This window comes from Lepus europaeus, chromosome 3 (genome assembly GCF_033115175.1).
Source record: "Lepus europaeus isolate LE1 chromosome 3, mLepTim1.pri, whole genome shotgun sequence".
NCBI classification, from domain to species: domain Eukaryota; kingdom Metazoa; phylum Chordata; class Mammalia; order Lagomorpha; family Leporidae; genus Lepus; species Lepus europaeus.
This window is the reverse complement of record NC_084829.1, coordinates 116,060,354-116,087,889: the sequence shown is the minus strand read 5'-3', so window position 1 is coordinate 116,087,889 and position 27,536 is coordinate 116,060,354. Positions and strand designations below refer to the sequence as shown.

The following is a 27,536-nucleotide window of genomic DNA, read 5'->3' as shown; positions in this document are numbered from 1 at the left end:
GGAAAGTATACAGTCAAACCAAAGAAAGAAGAGGAAATTAGAAATCTAAAAAATATTGTTGGGGATCTACAGGATACTATTAAAAAACCCAACATTCAGGTTCTAGGAGTTCCTGAATGCATGGAGAGGGAGAAAGGATTAGAAGGCCTTTTTAGTGAGATACTTGCAGAGAACTTCCCAGGTTTGGAGAAGGACAGAGACATACAAGTACAGGAAGCATGTAGAACCCCCAATAAACATGACTAAAAGAGATCCTCACGACATGTTGTAATCAAACTCACCACAGTGAAACATAAAGAAAAGATTCTAAAATGTGCAAGAGAGATATGTCAGATTACTCTCAGAGGATCTCCAATTAGACTCACAGCAGACTTCTCATCAGAAACTCTACAGGCTAGGAGGGAATGGTGAGATATAGCCCAAGTACTAAGAGAAAAAAACTGCCAGCCCAGAATATTATATCCTGCAAAGCTCTCATTTGTGAATGAAGGTGAAATAAAGACCTTTCATAGCAAACAGAAATTGGAAGAATTTGTCACCACTTGTCCAGCCCTGCAAAAGATGCTTAAAGATGTGTTACACACAGAAACACAGAAACACGGCCATCAATATGAAAGAAGGTGAAGGAAGAAAATCTCCCAGTAAAAGATCATAGGAAGTTCAAAGCATATATTAGACATATCTTTGGGAAAATGGCAGGGCAAAGTCACAACTTATCAATAGTCACATTGAATGTAAATGGCCTCAACTCTCCAGTTAAAAGACACAGACTGGCTGAATGGAGTAAAAAAAAAAAATAAAACCCATCTAGTTGCTACTTACAGAAACACCGAAAGATGCATGCAGACTGAAAGTGAAAGGTTGGAAAAAGATATTCCATGCCAACAGAAACCCAACAAAAAGCAGGTATAGCCATCTTAATATCAGACAAAATAAACTTTAACACAAAAACTGTTAAGAGAGACAAAGAGGGACACTATTTAATGATTAAGGGAACAATTCAACAGAAAGATGTAACTATTATAAACATATATGCACCTAATTGCAGGGCACTGATTTATTTAAAAATATGTTAAGGGACTTAAAGGGAGACTTAGACTCCAATACAATAGTATTGGGAGACTTCAATACTCCACTTTCAGCAATAGACAGATCAACTAGACAGAAGATCAACAAGGAAACAGCAGATTAAATCTACAGTATAGACCACATGTAATTAACAGATTTCTACAGAACTTTTCATCCTACACTTAAAGCATTTACATTCTTCTCAGTAGTACATGGAACCTACTCTAGGATTGATCACATACCAGGCCATAAAGCAAGTCTCAGCAAATTTAAAAGAATCGAAATCACATCATGCATCTTCTCAGACCACAATGGAATGAAGCGGGAAATTAGCAACTCAGGAATCCCTAGAGCATATGCAAACACATGGAGACCGAACAACATGCTCCTGAATGAACAATGGGTCATAGAAGAAATCAAAGAGAAAACAAAAACTCTCTGGAAGTAAATGAGGATAACAACACAACATATCAAAACTTATGGGATACAGCAAAAGCAGTGTTGAGAGGAAAGTTTATAGCAATAGGTGCCTACATCAAGAAATTGGAAGGCACCAAATAAATGAGCTATCAATGCAACTGAAGGATCTAGAAAAACTGCAGCAAAACAGACCCAAATCTAGTAGCAGAAGATAAATAATTAAAATCAGAGAAGAAATCAACAGAACTGAATCCAAAAAAGCATTACAAAATATCAGTGAAACAAAGAGCTGGTTTTTTGAAAAAATAAACAAAATTGACACCCCATTGGCCCAACTAACTAAAAAAAGAAGAGAAAAGACCAAAATCAATAAAATCAGAGATGAAAAGGGGAATGGAACAACAGACATCACATAAATAAAAAGAGTCAACAGAAATTACTACAAGGACTTGTATGCCAACAAACAGGGAAATCTATCAGAAATGGATAGATTCCTGGACACATACAACATACCTAAATTGAACCAGGAAGGCATAGAAAACCTAAACAGACCCATAACTGAATCAGAAATTGAAACAGTAATAAAGACCCTCCCAACAAAGAAAAGCCCAGGACCGGATGGATTCACTGATGAATTCTACAAGACATTTAAAGAAGAACTAACTCCAATTCTTCTCACACTATGCATAATAATTGAAAAAGAGGGAATCCTCCCAAATTCTTTCTATGAAGCCAGCATCACCTTAATCCCTAAGCCAGAAAAAGATGCAGCATTGAAAGAGAATTACAGACCAATATCCCTGGTGAACATAGATGCAAAAATCCTCAATAAAATTCTGGCCAATAGAATGCAACAACACATTAGAAAGATCATCCACCCAGACCAAGTGGGATTTACCTGGTATGCAGGGATGGTTCATGTTTGCAAATCAAGCAATGTGATACACCACATTAACAAACTGCAGAAGAAAAACCATATGATTCTCTCAATAGATGCAGAGCAAGCATTTGATAAAATACATCACCCTTCCATGATGAAAACCCTAAGCAAACTGGGTATAGAAGGAACATTCCTCAATACAATCAAAGCAATATATGAAAAACTCACGGCCAACATCCTATTGAATGGGGAAAAGTTGGAAGCATTTCCGCTGAGATCTGGTACCAGACAGGGATGCCCACTGTCACCACTGCTATTCAATATAGTTCTGGTAGTTTTATTTAGAGATCCAAAGAACTCTACTAAGAGACTATTGGAACTCATAGAAGAGTTTGGCAAAGTAACAGGATATAAATCAATGCACAAAAATCAACAGCCTTTGTATACATAGGCAAAGCCATGGCTGAGAAAGAACTGCTAAGATCAATCCCATTCACAATAGCTATGAAAACAATCAAATACCTTAGAGTAAACTTAACCAAGGACGTTAAAGATCTCTACAATGAGAATTACAAAATCTTAAAGAAAGAAATAGAAGAGGATACCAAAAAATGGAAAAATCTTCCATGCTCATGGATTGGAAGAGTCAATGTCATCAAAATGTCCATTCTCCCAAAAGCCATTTTTACATTCAATGAGATACTAATCAAAATACCAAAGGCATTCTTCTCAGATCTGGAAAAAATGATGCTGAAATTCATATGGAGACACAGGAGACCTCCAATAGCTAAAGCAATTTTGTACAACAAAAGCAAAGCTGGAGGCATCATAATACCAGATTTCAGGACATAAATACAGGGCAGTTGTTATCAAAACAGCATGGTACTGGTACAGAAACAGATGGATAGACCAATGGAACAGAATAGAAACACCAGAAATCAGCCCAAACATCTACAGCCAACTTATATTTGATCAAGGATATAAAACCAATCCCTGGAGCAAGTTCAGTCTATTCAATAAATAGTGCTGGGGAAACTGGATTTCCACATGCAGAAGCATGAAGCAAGACCCCTACCTTACACCTTACACAAAAATCCACTCAACATGGATTAAAGACCTAAATCTACGACCTGACACCATCAAATTATTAGAGAACATCGGAGAAACCCTGCAAGATATAAGCACCAGCAAAGACTTCCTGGGAAAGACCCTCGAGGCATAGGCACTCAAAGCCAAAATTAACAACTGGGATTACATCAAATTGAGAAGTTTGTGTACTGCAAAAGAAACAGTAAGGAGAGTGATTAGGCAACTGACAGAATGGGAAAAAATATTTGCAAACTATGCATCAGATAAAGGATTACCAGAATCTACAAAGAGATCAAGAAACTCCACAATAACAAAACAAACAACCCGCTTAAGAGATGGGCCAAGGACCTCAATAGATATTTTTCGAAAGAGGAAATAAACGGCCAACAGACACATGAAAAAATGTTCAGGATCACTAGCCATCAGGGAAATGCAAAACAAAACCACAATGAGGTTTCACCTCACCCTGGTTAGATTGGCTTACATACAGAAATCTACCAACAGCAAATGCTGGCGAGGATGTGGGGAAAAAGGGACACTAACTCACTGTTGGTGGGAATGCTAACTGGTTAAGCCACTATGGAAGTCAGTCTGGAGATTCCTCAGTAACCTGAATATAGCCCTACCATACAACCCAACCATCCCACTCCTTGGAATTTACCCAAAGGATATTAAATTGGCAAATAAAAGAACTGTCTGCACTTCAATCTTTTTGCAGCTCAATTCATAATAGCTAAGACCTGGAATCAACTGAAATTCGTAACAGAAGTCTGTATAAAGAAAATATAGGACATTTACTCTATAGTATACTACTCAGCAGTCAAAAATAATTAAACCCAGTCATTTGCAACAAAATTGAGGAATCTGGAAAACATCATACTGAGTGAAATAAGCCAGTCTCAGAGGAACAAATATCATATGTTCTCCCTGATCGGTGACAACTAACCCAGCTCCAAAAGGAAACCTGTTGAAGTGAAATGGACACTATGAGAAACAATGTCTTGATCAGCCCTTGTCCTGACAGTTGAGGAACAACTTACTACTTTCTTCTTTTTAGTATTTCTTGTTCTCCTTAATACCATTTGTTGAACTCTGTAATTAACACACAATTATTCTTAGGTGTTTAAATTTAACTGAAAAGTGATCCCTGTTAAATGTAAGAGTGGGAATAAAAGAGGGAGGAGATGTACAGTTTTTCACATGCTCAATCGGACTTACCCTTAACAGTAGATTTAGAAATGTGCCATGGCGAACTCAAAAGGCTTCCATAGCTTTGGCAACTCTTGAAAAGAGCCTAGAGTGATTATTGATGCCATAAACAACAGTTTCAATTTGTTGGGTCAATAACAGGAGTCACTGTGCACTTACTCCTCATGTAGGATATCTGTCCTTAATGTGTTGTACAGTGTGAATTAATGATATAACTAGTACTCAAACAGTACTTTACACTTTATGTTTCTGTGTGGGTGCAAACTGTTGAAATTTTTACTTAGTATATACTAAATTGATCTTCTTTTTTTTATTAAACTTTTATTTAATGAATATAAATTTCCAAAGTATAGCTTATGGGTTCTTCTGTATATAAAGATAATTGAAAATGAATCTTGATGTGAATGGAATGGGGAGGGAGTGGGAGATGGGAGGGTTGCGGGTGGGAGGGAAGTTACTCGGTGGGAAAGCCATTGTAATCTATAAGCTGTACTTTGGAAATTTATATTTGTTAAATAAAATTTGAAGAAAGTAATGTGCCAGGGGATTCCAATCCTATCACATCAAGGTGGCATATACCAATGCCGTCTCACTAGTCAAAGTGATCAGTTTCAGTTCGTAATTGATCATAATGATAGGATTAAGAGTCAAAAGGATCACATAAACAAGACTAGTGTCTGCTAATACTAACTGATAGAATTAAAAAGGAGAGAACAATCCAACATGGGAAGCAGGATACACAGCAGACTCATAGAATGGCAGATGTCCTAAACAGCACTCTGGCCTCAGAATCAGCCCTTAAGGCATTCATAACTGGCTGAAGAGCCCATGAGAGTATTTCAGGCATGGAAAGCCAAGACACTGTGGCAAAAAAAAAAAAAGTGACCTAAATGAAAGATCTCTGTGAGTGAGATCCCAGCTGAATGAACGGGCCATCAGAGAAGGAAGTACCTTTCTCTGAAGGGAGGAGAGAACTTCCACTTTGACTATGGCCTTGTCTAAATAAGAGTGGAGTTGGCAAACTCAAGAGGCTTCCATAGCCTTGGCAGCTCATGACAAGAGCCTTGTATGCTTACTGATGTCATAAATAAGAGTGTTGTTAAATCAACAACAGGAATCACTCTTTACTTACTCCCTATGTAGGATCTCTGTCCTTAATGTGTTGTACTATGTGCATTAATGGTATAACTAGTACTCAAACAGTACTTTATACTTTATGTTTCTGTGTGGGTGCAAACTGTTGAAATCTTTACTTAGTTTATACTTAGTTGATCTTCTGTATATAAGATAATTGAAAATGAATCTTGATGTGAATGGGATGGGAGAGGGAGTGGGAGATGAGAGGGTTGTGGGTGGGAGGGAGGTTATGGGGGGGAAAAGCTGTTACAACCCAAAAGTTGTACGTAGGAAATTCATATTTATTAAATAAAAGTTAAAAAAATTTGACCAGGGGCCAGCACTGTGGTGCAGTGGATTAAAGCCCCAGCCTGCAGTGCCAGCATCCCATAAGGGTACCGGTTTGAGTCCTGGATACTCCTCTTGCTATCCAGCTCTCTGCTATGGCCTGGGAAAGCAGTAGAAGATGGCCCAAGTGATTGGCCACTTTCACTCATGTGGGAGACCTGGAAGAAGCTCCTGGTTCCTGGCTTTGGATCCACTCAACTCTGGCTGTTGTGGTCATTTGGGGTGTGAACCAGTGGAATGGAAGACCTCTTTCTGTCTCTGCCTCTCTCTGTAATCTGTCTTTCAAATAAATAAAATAATTCTTTAAAAATAAATTGGCCAAAGACCTTAAAGACAGTTCAAGAAGATATAAAAAGTGGTCATTCAGATTATGCATGGTAAGACATAAAAATGTTTCAAATCATATGTCATCAGGGAACTCAAATTAAGACAAAAATAAACAATACTACATACTTATTAGAATTATCAAAATCCAGAATATTGATAGCACCAAATATTGGCAAGGATGTTAGATAATCATTACTTATGATCACTGGTGGAAATGTAAACTGGTACAGACAATTTGGAAAGCAGCTTGGCTATTTCTTTTTTTAAAAAAGATTTATTTGAAAGGCTAACAGGAGAGAGAGAGAGAGAGAGAGAGAGAGAGAGAATCTTCCCTTTCATTGGTTCACTCCTCAAATGACTGCAACAGCCAAGGCTGGGCCATGCTGAAGTCAGGAAGCAGGTACTCCATCCTGGTCTTCCCCATGGGTGGCAAGGGCCCATTCACTTGGTCTGACTTTTGCTGCATTCCCAGGTGCATTATCAGGAAAAACTGGATTAGATTTGTACCAGCTGGGACTTGAATTGGGACTCCAATTTGGCAATTTCCTAGAAAACTAAACAGAATCTTAACGTATGATCCATAAATCATGCTCATTATATTTACTTAAATGAATTGAAAATATATCTCTGTACAAAAACCAGTCCATGGTTGTTTATAAAAGTTTATTTATAATTGCCAAAACTTGAAAGCAATTAAGATGTCCTTTTGTAGATGAATGCATAAATCAACTTTAATACACTTAAACAATGGACACTATCTAGAGTTAAAAAGAAATGAGATATGAAGCCATGAGAAAGTATGGAAGAAACTTAGGTACATAGAAGTAATAAGTGAAAGAATTCATTTGAAAAAACTACATACTGTAGGATTCCAATCACATGACATTCTTGAAAAGTAAAAACTGCAGAGGCAATAATAAGATTAGTGGTTTCTGGGGTGGGATAGCTGAAGGAGGAATGACTAGGCATAGCAAAGAGATTTTTATGGCAGTAAGACTGCTCTGTCTGAATCTGTATTGTGGACACGTCACTATACCCTTGTACAAACCTGTAAGATGTACAACAGAAGTGTAAACCCTAATATGGACTATGGAATTTGTGTGACACTGATGTATCAGTATGGATTCCAACAAACGTGTCATTATTGTAGAAGCTATTGCTGGTGGGGGAGACTGTGCATGTGTGAGGTGGGAGATACGTGGGAAATCTTTGTACCTTCATCTCAATTTTGTGTCAGTCTAAAACTATACTACATGAATAAAGTCTATTTTAAAAAGTCCATGCAATATCTGTTTGAAGTTGAATAACACACACATACAACCTACCACACACAAACAAGAACACATACATGCGCACACACTAATACACATACATGCACAAACAAACGAAATACATGCACAACCTCAAAAATAGAAGTACTAGAGTAGCAGGAGTTTTTGTAACAGGAACTCATTAAAATATGATTAATGTAATATTCTCATTATTTTCTTTGAAGAAAGTCAATTTTATTTTGAAACTTTCTAGGTACATTAAGAGTACTTTACCTCCATCTGCTGGAAATCTTAAGCAATTACCAGTTACATTGCTCCCTTTTCTCCTTAGGCATTTAAATCTTTGAAATATGTGAGATAAAAGCTAAAGAGAAAACATGGGGAAAACTTGTTTTCCTGTCATTAATCATATTTCCAACACTTCAATATGTCATACCATATCCATTAAATAAAAACAAGTGAAAAAAGTAGCAATGACCATTGAATCACATTATTACTTTGTTTTTTTTTTTATTTTATTTTATTTTTTTTATTTTTGACAGGCAGAGTGGACAGAGAGAGAGAGAGACAGAGAGAAAGATCTTCCTTTGCCATTGGTTCATCCACCAATGGCCGCCACGGCCGGCGCGCTGCGGCCGGTGCACCGCGCTGATCCAAAGGCAGGAGCCAGGTGCTTCTCCTGGTCTCCCATGGGGTGCAGGGCCCAAACACTTGGGCCATCCTCAACTGTACTCCCGGGCCATAGCAGAGAGCTGGACTGGAAGAGGGGCAACCGGGACAGAATCCGGCGCCCCGACGAGGACTAGAACTTGGTGTGCCGGCGCCGCTAGGCGGAGGATTAGCCTATTGAGCTGCGGCGCCGGCTACTTTGGTTGTTAACATGACCATCCCATTATCAGTTTAGACCTGAAATTTGCAGAAATTTGGTACTCTTGGATAAATGTTGACTGAACTGGAGAATGGCCTATTTTGTAACTTTGGTGAAATTACCCTTCTCCACACCTCCGTGTCTTTCAAATGTTTTCAAATTAGGTTCACAAGCTCCTTCGGTTATTCCCTGTTACAGGAAATTCGTGATGTGGTATTAATATTATTTTTTAAAGATTTATTTATTTATCTGAGAGAAAGAGTTATAGACAGAGGCAGGGAAAGACAGAGAGAAAGGTCTTCTATCTCCTGGTTCACTTCCCAAATGGCTGTAACAGCTGGAGCTGTGCCATTCTGAAGCCAGGAGCCAGGAGCTTCTTTCGGGTCTCTCACACAAGTGCAGGGGCCCAAGGACTTGGGCCAATTTCTGCTTTCCCAGGCCGTAGCAGAATTTTTCTATGGTCTATCTAATGATGATAGTAATAGCTGAAGTTTATTTTTAAAATTTGTATTATTTTGTATTTATTTGAAAGTCATAAAGTCAGAGAGAACTCTCCTATGTACTAGCGATAGATTAATAAATAAATATCTGTGAAACTGGTTGTGGTCTTTGTTTACAGAAGAGCTGGAGTAACCTTCCCCAGGGCTCAAGGTCAGTGAGTGATGGAGCTGTTTGGTCAAGTCATTTAGGACTTAGACATCTTCCTTATAAGCTCTTTACTTGTTGAATGCAATGGATGCATTTTATATTCTGAGAGCACAAATTAATACAGACCAACAACATTTATTAAGTACCTCATGTGTCAGGCACCCTCCTGAGTCTCTGAAGGAACAAAGATAAATTAAACACAGTTTCAGCCCAAGTGGCTACATTCTAGTGACAGAAAAAGGAAAAAAAGCACTAAAAGGAAAAGGAAAACCGGAATTAAAATGACTGGTGATGTGATGGAAGAACTCTGGAGGTGTGTTGGGAACACAAAGGAGATGCTCCTCCTCTGGGTTAAGTAGGAAGCAAGATGATGCAAGAACTGAGCCCTAAGTAAGGGTTTGTAGGTGAGGAAGATCATTCTAGCCCAAGGAAACTGCCTATGTGAAGGGTTGGGCAGAATGTGAAAGCCCATTGAGCAGCCACCCACATTACATCTCAGTGCCAGACTGTATGTGTCACATGATTGCCCCAGCTGCCATTGAACTCCAGAAATGGAGTGTTTTCCTCTGGGCATGGCATACTAAACACTATCAGACATAAATTTGACAAATAGCAAGAGAATATTGGGTAGAATCTAGCAGTGTCTGCCACACACAGTGTCAAGATGCGGCCATTTTTGATTCTTCAAAAAAATCATTTTAAAATCATTTTCACATTTATCCTCACAAGAAAATTTTATTCATGTTTTACAAATTTCTTTCTAGCCTTTGCTATTACCTTTGATGTTTAAAAAATTTGCTGTTCCTCTCATATACATGTGGATGTGTGTATTTAATTTTTTTGTTTGTTTTAGATAAAGCATTTCTGTCTCTATCTTTGGACATTGAAGAACCAACTATACTTAATGCCACTAACACTAGCATCACAATTAGATTACCTCCTGCCAAGACAAACCTCATATGGTACGGCATCACCAGCCCTACTCCAACATACATGGTTTATTACACAGAAGTTAAGGATGAGAGAAACAGCTCTGGCTGGAAATATAGAATGCTGGTAAGATTGGAGCTAGTGGTCTTTGTTTTTTTTTTCACAAGATTCATTTGTTTGGATATAGAATTATCAACTACAGAAAAGTATTTCACATGTGTTCTGAAATGCAGTATTATGCAAATTCTTACAGCCAGTGTTTTGTCAGAACATAACAGTGTTCTAGTCTTCTTGTCTGGAATTAAGCTTCAAGGAAGTAGATTGACATTGATGAGCTGATAGATTGCCATGGTAACAATTTCTTGAGTATCCTGAAAGTGATACTACCTGAGAGTGATAGAGACTTGTTTTTGTGGCCTATCGAGGAGACTGAAAAATGAGGAATAAGAAATGAATTGGAAATGAAAGACAATGCCATAAGCCTCTTCTCCATTGCATTAATCTAATATAAGAATTGTGTGTTATGTTTTTGTATGCCATTCCTGTACGTCTTGAAATGCTCTGTTATCCAAGCACTGTGTCTAATTTTATTCATCACTGTAGCTCTAGCACCTCACCTGGTACTTGGCACTGTCTAGCACTCACTGGATATTTCTTGAGTGAATGAATGAATTGTCAGTAGTCATTCATTATTAACTTTAGTGATTCACTTATCCTAGTGATGGAATCATCTACATTCATTATCTTCTTTGGCTTCAATTTACCAATTGAAAAGGTAAAATTGACCATTGTCTGTTGGACATCAAGCACCATATGCTTTGCCATAAACTACGTGTGACTTTTTCCCTCTTTCATCTGTTTTAACCTTTCTTTACAAATTTCTAAAAGCTGTCACTTCAGAGACATGCTGAATCATTTAACCAGCCAAAATTGGGTTTGAGGTATTGAGCACTTCTGTTACTAGAGCTAATCTATTGTATTGTCTTTACATTGATTAATATGGGTCTAATAAGACAATTCTGTCAGAATCTCTGTTGGGGATGAAACCCAAGCAGGCATTATCAATCCTTGAACTTATCAGAATATTCCAAATTACAATAACAGTTGAGAGCCATTGGTCTAAGTAAAATCTTTTTTGCTCCCTTAAAGTTTATTTCATTTTTTAAAAAAATTATTTATTTTAAATATATATTTTAATATATATACATATATATTCTACATATTATATATTATATATATGTATATATATATATATATATATATATAGAGAGAGAGAGAGAGAGAGAGAGAGAGAGAGAGAAACCTTCCACCTGAGAGAGAGAAACCTTCCACCTGCTGGTTCAGTCTCCAGATGGCCACAACAGCCCTTGCTGAGCCAGGCTGAAGCCAGGAGCCAGGAGCTTTATCTGGGTCTCCCACATGGATGGCAGGAGCCCAAACACTTTGGCCATTTTTCATTGCTTTTTCCAGGAGCATTATCAGGGAGTTGGTTTGAAAGTGGAGCAGCCGGGACTTGAACAGGCACCCATATGGCTTTACCTGCTACACTACAATGCTGGTCCTATAAACTTTATTTCTAATAATTTTTAAATTATATAGCTTAATCTTTTATTGTATTTACTCATGTGTCACAGCCTTACAATATCATCTTGTTGAATTTCCAGTGTAATGCTAACGAAATAGTCTTCTGTTATTTACCTTCCTATTTGAATTGAGTTATGTCACAAAATTTGCTGAGGGATGCTGATCATTGGCATTTATTCTGGGAGATACCAAAACAACTCTTGTGTGGGTTGATTAGGAAGTGACATTGTTATTAATAATGAATAATTTTAAGATAAATTAATTATTTGGCATTTTTTCAATTTTTCCCATGTTGATTAAATGCTTTCTACCCATTTGTATAAAATATTTGATGAAGTATTCATTTTGAAAATTAATTGCAGGAATTTCAGGACAAGATAGCCCTTATTGAAGGTTTACAACCATTTTCCACTTATGTGATACAGATAGCTGTGAAGAATTACTATTCAGATCCTTTGGAACAGTTACCTATGGGAAAGGAGATTTGGGTTAAAACTGAAAGTGGAGGTAAGTTGTGGATTTGCTATGGTTTCCTGGAGTAGAATTATGTGTTATATGTGTTATATGTAAAATGAATGTCTGTATATTTTATACAAATGTTAAGTAACCTTTATTAGTGCATTTTTAAATTTAATAAGAGAAATGTATCTGTAGAAAAATATTCTAATGACCTGACTTGTACTCTAACTCTTGAAGATGATGAATAATATTCTACCAAAATGGAAATCAACTTGAAAGTGAAAACAGCAGAATCAGTAGTTTGACCAAGAGACACATTCTTGAGTCTTACCACACAGTGTCACTCTCTTCCCATTCCTATGTCTGTCAATGTGAGATGAAATGAAGGGGAACCAAGCCTTACTCCGTGGGAAGTGTATTGAGGCCATTGAGATTTAAAGTATTATGACATCAGTCCCTTAAAATAGGTCTAGGATCTGTAAATGTGATGATTATAATGAAGTGATGCAGTTCTTTTAGACATCTCTGATGACAGTCACAATAGTCACCAGAATGAATTTGTTCATCCTTGGCCATGTCATTGAGCTGGAGTCAGAGAATGGTCATTGGGCAAAATAAGCCTTTCAGGTTCCTTGTAAACTTATTATTCTACAAGAGGTTGGTTTTTCTTCTGAGCTCCTGTTACTAATTCTGCCCATGTGATATAATTTTTCCTCAGCTAAGGCTCCCTCATTTCTTTTCACTTTTCAGTATGGTTGCAGAATCCCTTATCATTCATTACTCTTTATTTCAGTACCAGAGGCAGTTTTCCTCATTAATGCTACCGTACTATCAGACACCAGCCTCCTTATATCCTGGAGAGAATCTCACAAGCCAAATGGTCCTAAGGAGTCAGTACGCTATCAGTTGGCAATCTCACATCTGGCCCGAATTCCTGAGACTCCTCAAAGACAGAGCGAATTTCCCAATGGAAGGCTTGCTTTCCTTGTTCCTGGACTGTCTGGTGGACAGCAATATGTGTTAAAGGTACAGAGTGTATAGGGCTCTGTTTATTGCCATTCTCAAGAACATGATTCTGAAAAGGTTAAGCAATTTTTTTTTTCTACAAAAAGGTTCTAGCCTGTCACTCGGAGGAAATGTGGTGTACTGAGAGTCATCCTGTCACTGTCAAAATGTTCGACACACCAGAAAAACCTTATGCCTTGGTTCCAGAGAACACTAGTCTACAATTAGATTGGAAGGCTCCATCTAATGTTAACCTTGTCCGATTTTGGTTTGAACTCCAGAAGGTAGACTTTTTGTGAAAACATTTATTTTATGATTTACAATAAATTGGGAGGTCTTCATGTGTCAAGAGCATTCTGTTGAGAAAATCACCAATTTGTTTTACAAATTTCATTGATGTAGGTTTGGCATGTATAAGCAGTAAATTATCTAGACTAACTTCTTTTTTTTTTTAACTTTTATTTAATGAATATAAATTTCCAGTGTACAGCTTATGGATTACAATGGCTTCCCCCCCCCCCATAACTTCCCTCCCACCCGCAACCCTCCCCTCTCCCGCTCCCTCTCCCCTTCCATTTGCATCAAGATTCATTTTCAATTCTCTTTATATACAGAAGATCAATTTAGTATAAAGATTTCAACAGTTTGCACCCACATAGAAACACAAAGTGAAACATACTGTTTGAGTACTAGTTATAGCATTAAATCACAATGTACAGCACATTAAGGACAGAGATCCCACATGAGGAGCAAGTGCACAGTGGCTCCTGTTGTTGACCCAACAAATTGACACTCTAGTTTATGGCGCCAGTAACCATCCTAGGCTGTCGTCATGAGTTGCCAAGGCTATGGACGCCTTCCAAGTTTGCCGTCTCTGATCATATTTAGACAAGGTCATAAAAGACAGAGTGAGGATAGTAACCAATGATCCTAAGAGTGGCATTTACCAGGTTTGAACAATTATACAGCATTAAGTGGGGAAGAGGACCATCAGTACACACATGTTGTGAGTAGAGCCATTGGTGGTAGAGTAGAGGTTATGATTACAAAGGAATGAGGCCCAAGTGCACTAGACAGGGCCTAGAACAAAGGACAGAGTCATTATTAGAGGAGCTAAGAAAGGTGCTGTCTAAGCTACAATTAAGTTTTCTGATTGAGAGGCAAATAGAACCTGATAGAAGGGGCTTGATAATAATCTGGTGGGCTTTAGGCCTTGTAAGTTAAGAGGCCCAGACCTATCTATCTCTTCACATGGGGTATATCCTAAGGGAGGTGTGAACCTCCTAGGGGAAGGCACTCTGTTGACTTTCATTACTTGGCTGGGCTGGGAGGATAGCTGGCCAGGTAAAGGCAGGTGGCATCTTTAACAAGAAATTTACAGTTCTGCCTGCAATGTTGCTGACCATACTTGACCATCCCCTCAGCTGCAGTGGTCACTTTGGAAGTTGGGCTGAGTGAAGGGCTTTTCAGCTTAGAGCCAATAAGATCTGTGGCTCTGACCTGGGCGTCCTTCGATTCCAGGACAGGTCCATTTCCAGTGATCCAACTCTTGGCCGAGCTGCCAGGGCTCTTCACAAGCTGACTTCTGCTGAAGCCCAGGCTTACCACATTGAAAGCCACTGCAGTGGACTGGCCTGTTGGGTCTCCTTGAGGGCAGATCACTGTACAGATCAGCCATTAATAGCCCTGCCACCCATTGCTTCTGATGCCTAGCTTTCTTTTCCTCCTGGTTTGTGTTAAAGCAGACCAGAGGATGCAAGTCAAGGGAGTGCCCGTTTCCCATCTCTAATCTTCGGTGGCCTGAACTACAAGTCTGTATTCACAGGCATGTTCTGTAGTAGTTTTTCTAAGGTAGACAATGCCCATGAGGAAAATTATATTCTCACTTTAAAACTTTCTTTCCCTTTGGTCTGAAAGGGAGGTTTTTTCTACTTACTGTATATTTCGCTGATGGCGAAGTGAATCTAGCTATGAGATTATTATTTAAGTTCTTATTTTGGCTATGCTATTACAGAAAAATGTTAGCCATCTCTTTTATAAGGTCTAAAGATTAAATTGTGCATCCTACAGATTCCTTCATAATAGAATTAGTTTCCTACCTTGAAGAGAATAGAGAAATGAAAGAAGAAGTTGGGCTTAGAATAGAGAAATGAGGGAGCAAGTCCTAGATCGCTTGCTGACAATAGCAATATCACATGAATACTTAGCAAACCGTTTCAACCATTAGATAACAACTTAAGAAAACATTTACCAGAAGGTCCAATGCCTTCTATAAATTTTAAGAATCATGTATTTGAAAACACCTCTTAAATATCTAACATGGTGTAGTTTGTTTAGCCAGTAAACTTAAGCACAACCATCTAAAATGTTTTTAGTTTCTTTCTACCAACAAGTCTAAAACATATGATACACAGATTCAGGTCCCACAAATTAAAATGTATCTTTGATTGATTTTAGCAGCTTAAATTTATGGACAATCTTATCTATAAGCCATTTAAAATAAAACTCTTAATAAAATTTCCCCATGTGGACATACAATATGTACACACATATAATATAGCATAATAGACCAATATAGCAATTTTAATAATAGATTTTAAAATCTTTAACTCTTTTTGTAGATTGCCAATTGATTTGAATTGCTTTTTGTTTTTAGTAACCTCAGTTAACCATACTTTCTCTCAGTTGGTACTGTTAATACATTATTGGCTTCATCTGTTTACAGAGCCATCCCAAAGTACTGAACACAATAAAAGTGGCTGGAAAAAGTCCATAGGAACCTATAGGAGGACAGCTAAACACAGAACCAACAACGCTTTAGTTTTATGAGCAGCAGATCATATATAACTGTGGATGACAAAAGACTTTAAGTCGCCATGTTTAAAATTATAAACTCATCAACCAACAAGAGGCACTTGCTTACTTCACAGTATTTTTGAAAGTACCTGTAGGATTTTACAAGTATTTAACCCTTTAAGCCTCTGGGGCTTTCTCATTAAGATAACTATCATGTCTAGTAACACAAGATCATTAGACTTTTTAATTCTCAAACATTCGTATTAATAGCATTTTCCATTATAGAAACTTAAAGTCTGGTACCACATCACATCTTCACAGTCCTTCTAATAAACTCCAAATAGCCTGATTAGTTGGTGTCTCTATAAGATGAGAGACATAGGTCCTTCGATTTTTTCAGTTGGGCCCCAACTGGAAAAACCAAAGTTCAGGATTTACTGGAAATTTTAGAGACCAGATTGTTTGAAACTTTGATTTTTTGAATGCCTGTCAAGAATGCCAAGAAGGCTCAAAATCCAAAATATCTGGTTGAAATAAGATTTCTTAAAATCATGACATAACATAGACCAAATTTGATCATTGTTACAAGGTGATTATTCAAATTTTTGAAAAAAGCACATATTTAAATAACCCATAGCTCTTAATAAAAATTCAGCTGTTTTTGAACAATTAGAATTTAACAGACATCAAGAGAACATAATAGATTACTTTAACACATTGCTTTAACAGAGCATCAGAGTTTAATTCTATGTCAAAGAGAAATTGAGCTTCCTGTGATCTTTTGCTGTGAGGTTTCCTTCCTTTACCTTCTTTCATATTGGTGACCATGTTTCTGTGTTTCTGTGTGTAAGACATCTTTAAGCATCTTTTGCAGGGCAGGATGAGTGGCAACAAATTCTTTCAGTTTCTGTTTGCTATGAAAAGTCTTAATTTCACCTTCATTCACAAATGAGAGCTTTGCAGGATATAGTATTCTGGGCTGGCAGTTTTTCTCTCTTAGTACCTGGGCTATGTCTCGCCATTCCCTTCTAGCTTGTAGGGTTTCTGATGAGAAGTCTGCTGTGAGTCTAATTGGAGATCCTCTAAGAGTGATCTGACGTTTCTCTCTTGCACCTTTTAGGATCTTTTCTTTATGTTTCACTGTGGTGAGTTTGATTACAACATGTCGTGGTGAGGATCTCTTTTGGTCATGTTTATTAGGGGTTCTATAAGCTTCCTGTACTAAGATGCCTCTGTCCTTCTCCAAACCTGGGAAATTTTCTGCTAGTATCTCACTGAAAATGCCTTCTAATCCTTTCTCCCTCTCCATGCCTTCAGGAACTCCTAGAACCCGAATGTTGGGTTTTTTAATAGTATCCTGTAGATTCCCGACAATATTTTTTAGATTTCTAATTTCTTCTTCTTTTCTTTGGTTTGCCTGTTTCCTTTCCTGTTCTCTGTCTTCTAAGTCTGATATTCTCTCTTCTGCTTTGCCCATTCTGTTTTTAAGGCTCTCTAATGTGTTTGTCATTTGATCTATTGAACTCTTCATTTCATTATGATTTCTTGTCACAATCACCATTTCTTGTTCCACTAGTTGTTTCATTTCATTTTGATTCCTCCTTAATATTTCACTTTCACGAGAGAGATTTTCTATCTTGTCCATGAAGGATTTCTGTAGTTCAAGAATTTGTTTTTGAGAACTTCTTAATGTTCTTATCAATTTTTTGAGATCCGCTTCTTGCATTTCTTCGATCTCATCATCTTCATAATCTTGAATTGGGGTGTCTTTTTCATTTGGGGGCGTCATAGTTTCTTCCTTGTTCTTGTTAGCTTGGTTTTTGCGTTTGTTGTTTGGCATGTTGGAGATATTTGGTTTCTTCACTGTGGTGTTTTTTCTTGTTACACTATGGCTCTATATTAAGTGGACTGTCTGCTTTCAGTGGAGCCTTAGAGGCTTGAGATGAGTGTGGACTGAGAGCTGTGTTTGGTTCCTCAGGGTTGAGGGTTTGTCAAAGATGACACTCCCAGGTTAGGTGTGGTAAATCTCTCTTTCTTTTTTTGATTTAAAAGGGAAGTAATTCCGCACAGCTGAACGTAATTGGAGGTAGTTAGCAGGCAAATGATATACCCACAGGAGCCAGAGATCAGAAGCTCTTTCCCAAGGACCACACAGGGAATCTCTGCTGCCCTCAGTGTGGGCTCCAATTCTCCTGCAGTCTCCCACTGGGTTGCCAAGTTAGATGCTAATCTCCTGTTATTTCACCCCTCCCCACAGAGTCAGGTTTTTCTGCTAGGCTCAGGGCTGGTGCAGACCTGAGGTCGCCCTGCTTATGACGTATGTCCAAAATGGCGCCTGCTCTGTCTTGCTCGCCTTTGAGAGGTGAGCGGAGAGAGAGAAACTTGTGTCCGTATCAGTCACTTTTTTTATTTTTTTTCTCTCTCTTCTAGTTAGCCTGGTGACTTTTCCCCACGAAGTTTCAAGCCTCGTTCCCTCTAGCCTCCTCTTTCCGCTTGCCCGCTGGTATCTCGGGCTATGGAGGTTCGGCTCACCTCGCGTTCCAGCGCTGGTACGTTGAGTCTGCCGCTGGTGTCCCGAACTTGGGCTCCCACGCTCTCCACGCAGGTCCACTGTGAATCACTAGTTCTGGAAGAGTTTCCTCTGCTGTTTCATCCCCTACTCTTCCTTGACCCTGCAGTATCTCCACTTATATTAAACTTTCTCTCCCCCCGGACTAAGTGTGCTCTCTGCCTATTCCGCCATCTTGCCGCCTCCCTCTATCTAGACTAACTTCTAATGGGAGAAATTCCTGGAGAAATTTGTTCCTGCAAGGCTCTATGTAAAATAGTGGAAATTACATTTTACTAACTTCATAACATTTTGCTTAGTTTAGATGTTATCAGCATGTTTCTCTGTATTAAATTCCATGAAAATACTCCCATAAAACAAAGAATGAATAAACAAAAAACCAAAGCCTCTTTAGAAACATCCTTTCAACCATTTGAGGGTTGTGCAGTAACAGGAAAGAAGCAAAATATGAAACTAGTTTCTCCTAAATTAATTAGATCTTGCTTTGTAAATTTTAACTGATTTTTATCCAAACTCTTTATGCTTTAACCAAATAAAAATAACTGCTGATTTTAAGGAATCAGTGGATCTTATTAACTCACTGCTTAGGGAAGCCTCCACTGACTTTTATAGTGAAACAATTAGAACAGGCTGTTAAGTTTTATAACTGCTACTTGTTATTTCTATGATTATATGGTATGTTGTAAATATAGAAGCCTATATATGGGCTTATATAAGTCGATGAATTTGGAAAGATTGGTTAGGAGTGTTTTATTTTAGTGGTTACTTTTAAACAAATCAATATAGTCATGGCCTCACTATTTCCTTAAAAGAAAATTGTTTTTAAAATTTATTATATATGATATTTCTTATTGCCTTGTACTTTTTACATAAAAACTATTAAAATATAGAACAACACTGAATATTTAATTGAGCAAACTAAAAGCCATAGTTTAATTGGACTTTTCTCTTGATCATATTTCTGATGATTTGTTGCCTTTTTAAAAAATAGTCAACTTATAAAAATGCACTTAAATTGGAGAAATTGGAAGAGTGCATTTTTACAGACATTGATTTAAATAAAATTAGTGCATTTCAGTCCAAAGTCAAGGAGAGGAGGATGTAATGGTCATTTCCTAGATGGAAGAAATGAAATGAGAGATGATGATGATGCTTACATGCTCCAGCTTCTCATTCACTGATGAGAAGACAGAGTCAGAATCCATGAATGAGTAGATACCCCAGCTATGCAGAAAATAACCACAGGACTGACTCACCCTTACAGTCCTACCTGAGTGCAGTCTATGGAAGGAATGTGAGTCATGAAGTCAGCCATCACACTTTCAAAGTTTGGAGCAAAGGACAGCAATGCTTTAATGCAATGCTTTTTGTTTCTCCACTTGCTCACCACATGTTTTTACACTTGCTCACCACATGTTCAGATAGATAGTTTAGAAAAGCATGAAGATGAAAATGGAAGATAGTGATTCTACATCCAGCCATCTACCAGTATTAGTTGATGAGAGCACATGAAAACTGTGGTTTTGAGATTGGTGAGTGACTTCTAGTTAGTAAAATTTCTGAGAAACTTGAAACTACTTCATAATGAAAAGACAGCTGTACATGCTATCATAACTCCATATTAAAACTCTGAGAAATGGGCAATGAGGGTGAATTTGTCTTTTTAATTATTAATTATTTTAGAAAGGAAAGAAGAATAAAAGGGTAAACTATATTTATTTATTTATTTTTTATAGAAGATCAGTTTAGTATATATTAAGTAAAGATTTCAACAGTTTGCCCTCACATAGCAACACAAAGTGAAAAATACTATTGGAGTACTTGTTATAGTATTAAATCACAATGTACAGCACATTAAGGACAGAGATCCTACATGATATTTTTTTAAAAATTGATTAATTTTCTATGCAATTTCCAATTCAACACCAAGTTTTTTTTTTTCATTTTCAATTATCTTTATATACAGAAGATCGATTCAGTATATACTAAGTAAAGATTTCATTAATTTGCACCCACACAGAAACACAAAGTGTAAAAATACTGTTTCAGTACTAGTTATAGCATTACTTCACATTGGACAACCCATTAAGGACAGATCCCACATGGGGTGTAAGTACACAGTGACTCCTGTTGCTGACTTAACAATTTGACACTCCTGTTCATGGCGTCAGTAATTTCCCTAGGCTCTAGTCATGAGTTGTCAGGGCTAAGGAAGCCTTTAGAGTTCGCTGACTTTGATCTTATTCCGATAGGGTCATAGTCAAAGTGGAAGTTCTCTCCTCCCTTCGGAGAAAGGTACCTCCTTCTTTGATGGCCCCGTTCTTTCCACTGGGATCTCACTCACAGAGATCTTCCATTTAGGTCTTTTTTTTTCCATGGTATCTTGGCTTTCCATGCCTACAATACTCTCATGGGCTCTTCAGCCAGATCCGAATGCCTTAAGGGCTGATTCTGAGGCCAGAGTGTTGTTTAGGACATCTGTCATGGTTTTTCTTCTGCAGTCTGTTAATGTGGTGTATCACATTGATTGTTTTGCAAACACGAACCATCCCTGCATACCAGGGATAAATCCCACTTGGTCTGGGTGGATGATCTTTCTAATGTGTTGTTGCATTCTATTGGCCAGAATTTTATTGAGGATTTTTGCATCTATGTTCACCAGGGATATTGGTCTGTAATTTTCTTTCAATGCTGCATCTTTTTCAGGCTTAGGGATTAAGGTGATGCTGGCTTTATAGAAAGAATTTGGGAGGATTCTCTCTTTTTAGATTGTTCTGAATAGTTTGAGAAGAATTGGAGTTAGTTCTTCTTTAAATGTCTTGTAGAATTCAGCAGTGAATCCATCCGGTCCTGGGCTTTTCTTTGTTGGGAGGGTCTTTATTACTGTTTCAATTTCTGATTCAGTTATGGGTCTATTTAGGTTTTCTATGTCTTCCTGGTTCAATTTAGGTAGGATATGTGTCCAGGAATCTATCTATTTCTGATAGATTTCCCTGTTTGCTGGCATACAAGTCCTTGTAGTAATTTCTGATAATTCTTTTTATTTCTGTGGTGTCTGTTGTTATGTTTCATTTTTCATCTCTGATCCTATTGATTTGGATCTTTTCTTTTTTTAGTTAGTTGGGCCAATGGGGTGTCAATTTTGTTTATTTTTTTAAAAAAACAGCTCCTTGTTTGGCTGATTTTTTGTAATTTTTTTTTTGGATTCAATCCTGTTGATTTCTTCTCTGGTTTTAATTATTTCTCCTCTCCTACTAGATTTGGGACTGGTTTGCTACCGATTTTCTAGATCCTTGAGATGAACTGAAAGCTCATCTATTTGGTGCCTTTCCAATTTCTTGATGTAGGCACCTATTGATATAAACTTTCCTCTTAACACTTCTTTTGCTGTATCCCATAGGTTTTGGTATGTTGTGCTGTTATATCACCTATTGATATAAACTTTCCTCTTAACACTTCTTTTGCTGTATCCCATAGGTTTTGGTATGTTGTGCTGTTATCCTCATTTACTTCCAGAAAATTTTTGATTTCTCTTTTAATTTCTTCTATAACCCATTGTTCATTCAGGAACATGTTGTTCAGTTTCCATGTGTTTGCATATGTTCTAGGGATTCCTGAGTTGCTAATTTCCAGCTTCATTCCTTTATGTTCTGAGAAGCTGCATGGTATGATTCTAATTCTTTTGAATTTTCTGAGATTGCTTTATGGCCTAGTATGTGGTCAATCCTAGAGAAGGTTCCATGTACTGCTGAGAAAAATGTAAATGCTTTCTGTGTAGGATGAAAAGTTCTGTAGATATCTGTTAGATCCATTTGCGCTATAGTGTCGTTTAAGTCTAGTGTCTCCTTGTTGATCTTCTGTCCTGTTGATCTGTCTATCTCTGAGAGTGGAGTATTAAAATCCCCTGGTACTATTGTATTGGGGTCTAAGTCTCCCTTTAAGTCCCTTAACAAGTCTTTTAAATAAACCGGTGCCCTGTAATTAGGTGCATATACATTGATAATCGTTATATCTTCCTGTTGAATGGATCCCTTAATCATTATATAGTGTCCCTTTTTGTCTCTCCTAATAGTTTTTGTGGTAAAATTTATGTTATCCGATGTTAAGATGGCTACGCCCGCTCTTTTTTCATTTCTGTTGGCATGATATATCTTTTTCCAGTCTTTCACTTTCAGTCTGTATGCATCATTATTGGAAAGATGTGTTTCTGGTAAGCGGTAACTAGATGGGTTTTGTTCCTTAACCCAATCAGCCAATATGTGTCTTTTAACCAGACAGTTCAGGCCATTAACATTGAATGTGACTATTGATAAGTAGTAACTTTGCCCTACGATTTGCCAAAGATATTTTCCAATATATGTTTTGAAATTCCTGTGATCTTTTGCTGTGAGGTTTCCTTCCTTTACCTTCTTTCATATTGATGACCATGTTTCTGTGTTTCTGTGTGTAGCACATCTTTAAGCATTTTTTGCAGGGCAGGACGAGTGGCAACAAATTCTTTCAATTTCTGTTTGCTGTGAAAGGTCTTTAGTTCACCTTCAGTCACAAATGAGAGCTTTGCAGGATATAATATTCTGGGCTGGCAGTTTTTCTCTCTTAGTTCCGGGGCTATGTCTTACCATTCTCTCCTAGCTTGTAGGGTTTCTGATGAGAAGTCAGCTGTGAGTCTAATTAGATATCCTCTGAGAGTAATCTGGCGTTTCTCTCTTGCACATTTTAGGATCTTTTCTTTATGTTTCACTGTGGTGAGTTTAATTACAATATGTCATGGTGAGGATCTCTTTTAGTCATGTTTATTAGGGGTTCTACAAGCTTCCTGTACTAGGATGTCTCTGTCCTTTTCCAACCCGGGAAATTTTCTGCTAGTATCTCACTAAAAAGGCCTTCTAATCCTTTCTCCCTCTCCATGCCTTCAGGAACTCCTTTTACCTGAATGTTGGGTTTTTTAATAGTATCCTATAGATTCCCAACAATATTTTTTAGATTTCTAATTTCCTCTTCTTTTCTTTGGTTTGCCTGTTTCCTTTCCTGTTCTCTGTCTTCTAAGTCCGATATTCTCTCTTCTGCTTCACCCATTCTGTTTTTAAGGCTCTCTAATGTGTTTTTCATTTGATCTATTGAATTCTTCATTTCATTATGGTTTCTCATCACTCTCACAGTTTCTTGTTCTACTAGTTGTTTCATTTCATTTTGATTCCTCCTTAATATTTCATTTTCACAAGAAAGATTTTCTATCTTGTCCATTAAGGATTTCTGTAGATCAAGAATTTGTTTTTGTGAACTTCTTAATGTTCTCATCAATTTTTTGAGATCCGCTTCTTGCATTTCTTCTATCTCATCATCTTCATAATCTTGAATTGGGGTGTCTTTTTCATTTGGGGGCATCATAGTGTCTTCCTTGCTGTTGTTACCTTGGTTTCTATGATTGTTTGGCATATTGGAGATATTCTTTGATTCCTTTGCTGTGATGTTTTTTCTTGTTATACTATGACTGTATTAAGTGGACTGTCTGCCTTTGATGGAGCCTTAGAGGCTTGAGATGGGTGTGGCCTGAGAGCTCTGGTTCTTCAGGGTTAAAGGTGTGCCAATTTTGACTCACCCAGATTGTTCTCTGGCTCGCTCTCTCTCTCTCTCTCTCTCTCTCTTTTTTTTGACTCCGTTGGGAAGTAATTCCACACAGCTGAGTGGAATTGAGGGTAGTTGCTGTATATATATGAAATCTGGGCTCTGTGGGTATTTGTCTGCTTATCCCTGGGACTACACAAATAATTTATTCATCCCTTAGTGTGGTCTCAAATTTCTCTGCAGTCTCTCACTGGGTTGCCAAGGTTACCGATTTGTTTTACATACGTAAAATGGTGCCTGCTCTTTGTCTTGCTTGGCTTTGTAAGGTGAGTGGAGAGAGGGGCTAGTGTCCCTGCCGGTTCCCCTTATTTATTCATTTTTTTCTCTCCTCCAGTCAGCCTGGTGCACTTTCCCCAGTGGGACCTCAGGCCTCGTTCTGCCTTTCCCTGCCAATGTCTCGGGTTACCTAGAGGTTTTTGTCTCACCTCCCCTTCCAGCACTGGCGTGCAGATTCTGCAGCTGGGCTTCTGCAGCTGGGCTCCTGTGGCTCCCCGCTCTCTTGGTTCTGCTCCCGCGATTCGGCAGTGTGCGACCTTGCTCTCCCCGTAGGTCCTCTGTGTCACATCCACTAGATCCGGAAGAGTTTCTTCTGTACTTTTTTTTCTGAGTCTTTTCCTGAGGCTACAGTAACTCCACTTTTATTAAACTATCTTTTCCCGGACTATTGGTGCACGCCCTCACTATTCCGCCATCTTGGCTCCGCCCCCTATAGTCAAAAGGGTAAACTTTAAGTCTATATTTGTTTTCCTTGAAAGTTTCTTTATCTGGAAAATGAAGAAGTAGAACATAAGGCCAAGTTTCTATTTAAATCTTATTTTCCATAGACTTAAAAATCACAACACCGCATAAAAGAAAAACATACTCTATTTACTACTGGAGAGAAACCATCTATTTTGCTTTGCTAATTATTTTCATACTCTTCATTAAAATTGTTTTTTTCCTCAGCTGCTGAAGAAAACCCCTGCCAAACCCTAAAGTTTCTGAAGTTACAGTCTCTGAGATATCTTAGCGAACTCCTACCCAAACAATTCTAAAATTCTCCTGGGGCAGGCTTCACCTCTGCACTTGTTGGCCTCTGACAAATGGAAGGTCCTGACTCCCTTGTGATTTACTGGTCTAGTCCATGGCACCACTCCATGTTGGTGGTCTGCCCAGAACATTCATTGCTGTAGGGAAGCCAATACTCTGCCGTTTTCCAGCAGTGCCCTCAGTCAGACATCGCCCCAACATTTGCAGGATTTCTGATAATTTCTGGATGGTATGGAATGTTGGATTACCTAGATTACTGCTTTGGGGTAATTTCTATGACAGATAATTAAGAAGGAAAGAGCAAAAAGAGCTAAGATTTTTTTTGTTTTTGTTTTTGTTTTTGGCCAGGAATTAATCTTTTCTCTTGGAAGTTTCAGAGTGAATATTATAGATTCACTGTATCTGTTTCATTATGTGATCTGTCTCAGTAAGAGTGATACACTTATGCCTTTAGTGCAAGTAATGTCCTCAACATCAAAAAACATTTCTGTTTTTTTCCTCTTTTTCTGCCCTCCATCCCTTTTTCTCCTTTTCAGTGTGTTATATGGTGGTCCACTCCCTGAAGGTGCTATAAAAGGTCATTCCTAATTGAATAGGAAACTATTATAAAGTGTCCATCTAATGAAATGATGAAATGATGTGACCTTGTGAATGCTAAATGAAAAAGGAGATATAAAGCAAAGTTTATTTATGGAAACTGACCTTCCTAGGAAACTCTACTAGGAAAAATACACCAAGAACCCTTGACAAAATGCCACATCCTCTGTCTTTCCTGATTTGGATGTTACATGAAAAGCAATCACCATTTTAAAAAATGATATTAAGGATCTGAATACATGAACTTTTTAAAAGAAAGAAGTTGCAGAGAGCTGAAATTAGAGAATCAATATTTAAAGGGGAATGAAAGCAAGATTTCCTGTATTTTTTTTAACCCTGTTAATTAGGAGCTACATGATAATGGACAAAAAAAATTCTTTCTTTTAGAGATCTAGGCTTCCTATGTGTAAAAGTAAAGATATTATCACATATCTGGTGAGAGTGTTAGGAGGTAAAACCTAAATGTTTATGTTTGAAAGTCACTATGGACTTCTTCAAAGAATACAAATGTTATTTTGGAATTAGTAAATCCCTGAAGTTGATGACATCATTGTTCCTGGGCTGTGAACTTGCATCCATGGCCATCCTCAGTTATTGTAGGGATCCATTTTTGGAGATTTTGGAGCATCACAGCTCTGGATTTTCTCTGATGCTAGAGAGTCAGAGGGGGCATTTCCCACCTAGGGCTCATCTTAAGAACTGTCATCATGTTCATTGTAGTTGTCATAAAAAGTACAACAGCTATAGGTAGTGAGGATTCTTTAATATAAAGTAGACTTAAGGTTTTAATCACGTGCCATGGACCTGCATATTTCTGTATGTAAGGAAGATTGTTTTAAGAAAACAAAAATATTAATTTAGACTTCTTTTTATAGTGGAGATACAATGAGTTTTACCATGTTAAAACTTCATGCAGCCAAGGTCATATTTACGTCTGTAACATCTCCGATCTCCAACCTTACACTTCCTATAATGTCCGAGTAGTGGTGGTTTATACAACAGGAGAAAATAGCACCTCACTTCCAGAGAGCTTTAAGACAAAAGGTGAGTACTATAGTTACCACCCTTTGGAAAACTTAGTTCTTTTCTCATCACTTATTTCACCAATCCTAGAGCTTGAAAATTTTCTTTAAAAGAGTACACTTTACATTATTATTTCTAGAGCTTGAGTGAATAAATTGAAGACTCATGGGTTCTTCCAGGCGATAATAAAATAATTCTGCCTTGGTTTTTCAGCATTCTAAACTGGGAAAATTATTAAATTATTTCTCCTTTTAGTATTCTGATTTCCTGTTTAACAATGGTATTTTTCAGTGAAGACTAAATAAAAATAGTATTACTGAATATTCAACAAATACTTGTAAAGTGACTACTGTATTCCAGAAACTGAAATTGAAAAATCTAACCAGTCTATTCAATTAGTGCTCTGAAACTCACCCAAAATTGAACCCTATTAGAATGAAGGGAAAGTGCCCCAGAGCTTGTGAAAGTTTCCATTTGTATTAATAAATACAAATACTTGGTTTGTGTAAAGCTGAGCCATATTGTTAATTCTATCATGAGTCCATCTAATCTATAACAAATCAAAGATTCAGGTACTCATTTAAAAATATGTAGTCATATCCAAATGTTTCAAAACGGGACTGATGCTGTGGCATAACAGGCAGGATGTTTAAAAATGTTCTTTAATGTATTTGC

The 27,536-nt window shown here is 37.6% G+C and overlaps 1 protein-coding gene across 1 annotated transcript in view; it reads left to right on the top strand.

Moving 5' to 3' along the window:
• The window catches only part of ROS1 (ROS proto-oncogene 1, receptor tyrosine kinase), a 222,077-nt gene that overhangs the window by 155,216 nt on the left and 39,325 nt on the right, over window positions 1–27,536 (top strand). The window contains exons 29-33 of the mRNA XM_062187254.1: window positions 10,098–10,300; window positions 12,121–12,265; window positions 13,011–13,243; window positions 13,330–13,506; window positions 26,714–26,882. Coding sequence (XP_062043238.1) covers window positions 10,098–10,300; window positions 12,121–12,265; window positions 13,011–13,243; window positions 13,330–13,506; window positions 26,714–26,882 — 927 coding nt within the window. The remainder of the gene's footprint in view (window positions 1–10,097; window positions 10,301–12,120; window positions 12,266–13,010; window positions 13,244–13,329; window positions 13,507–26,713; window positions 26,883–27,536) is intronic.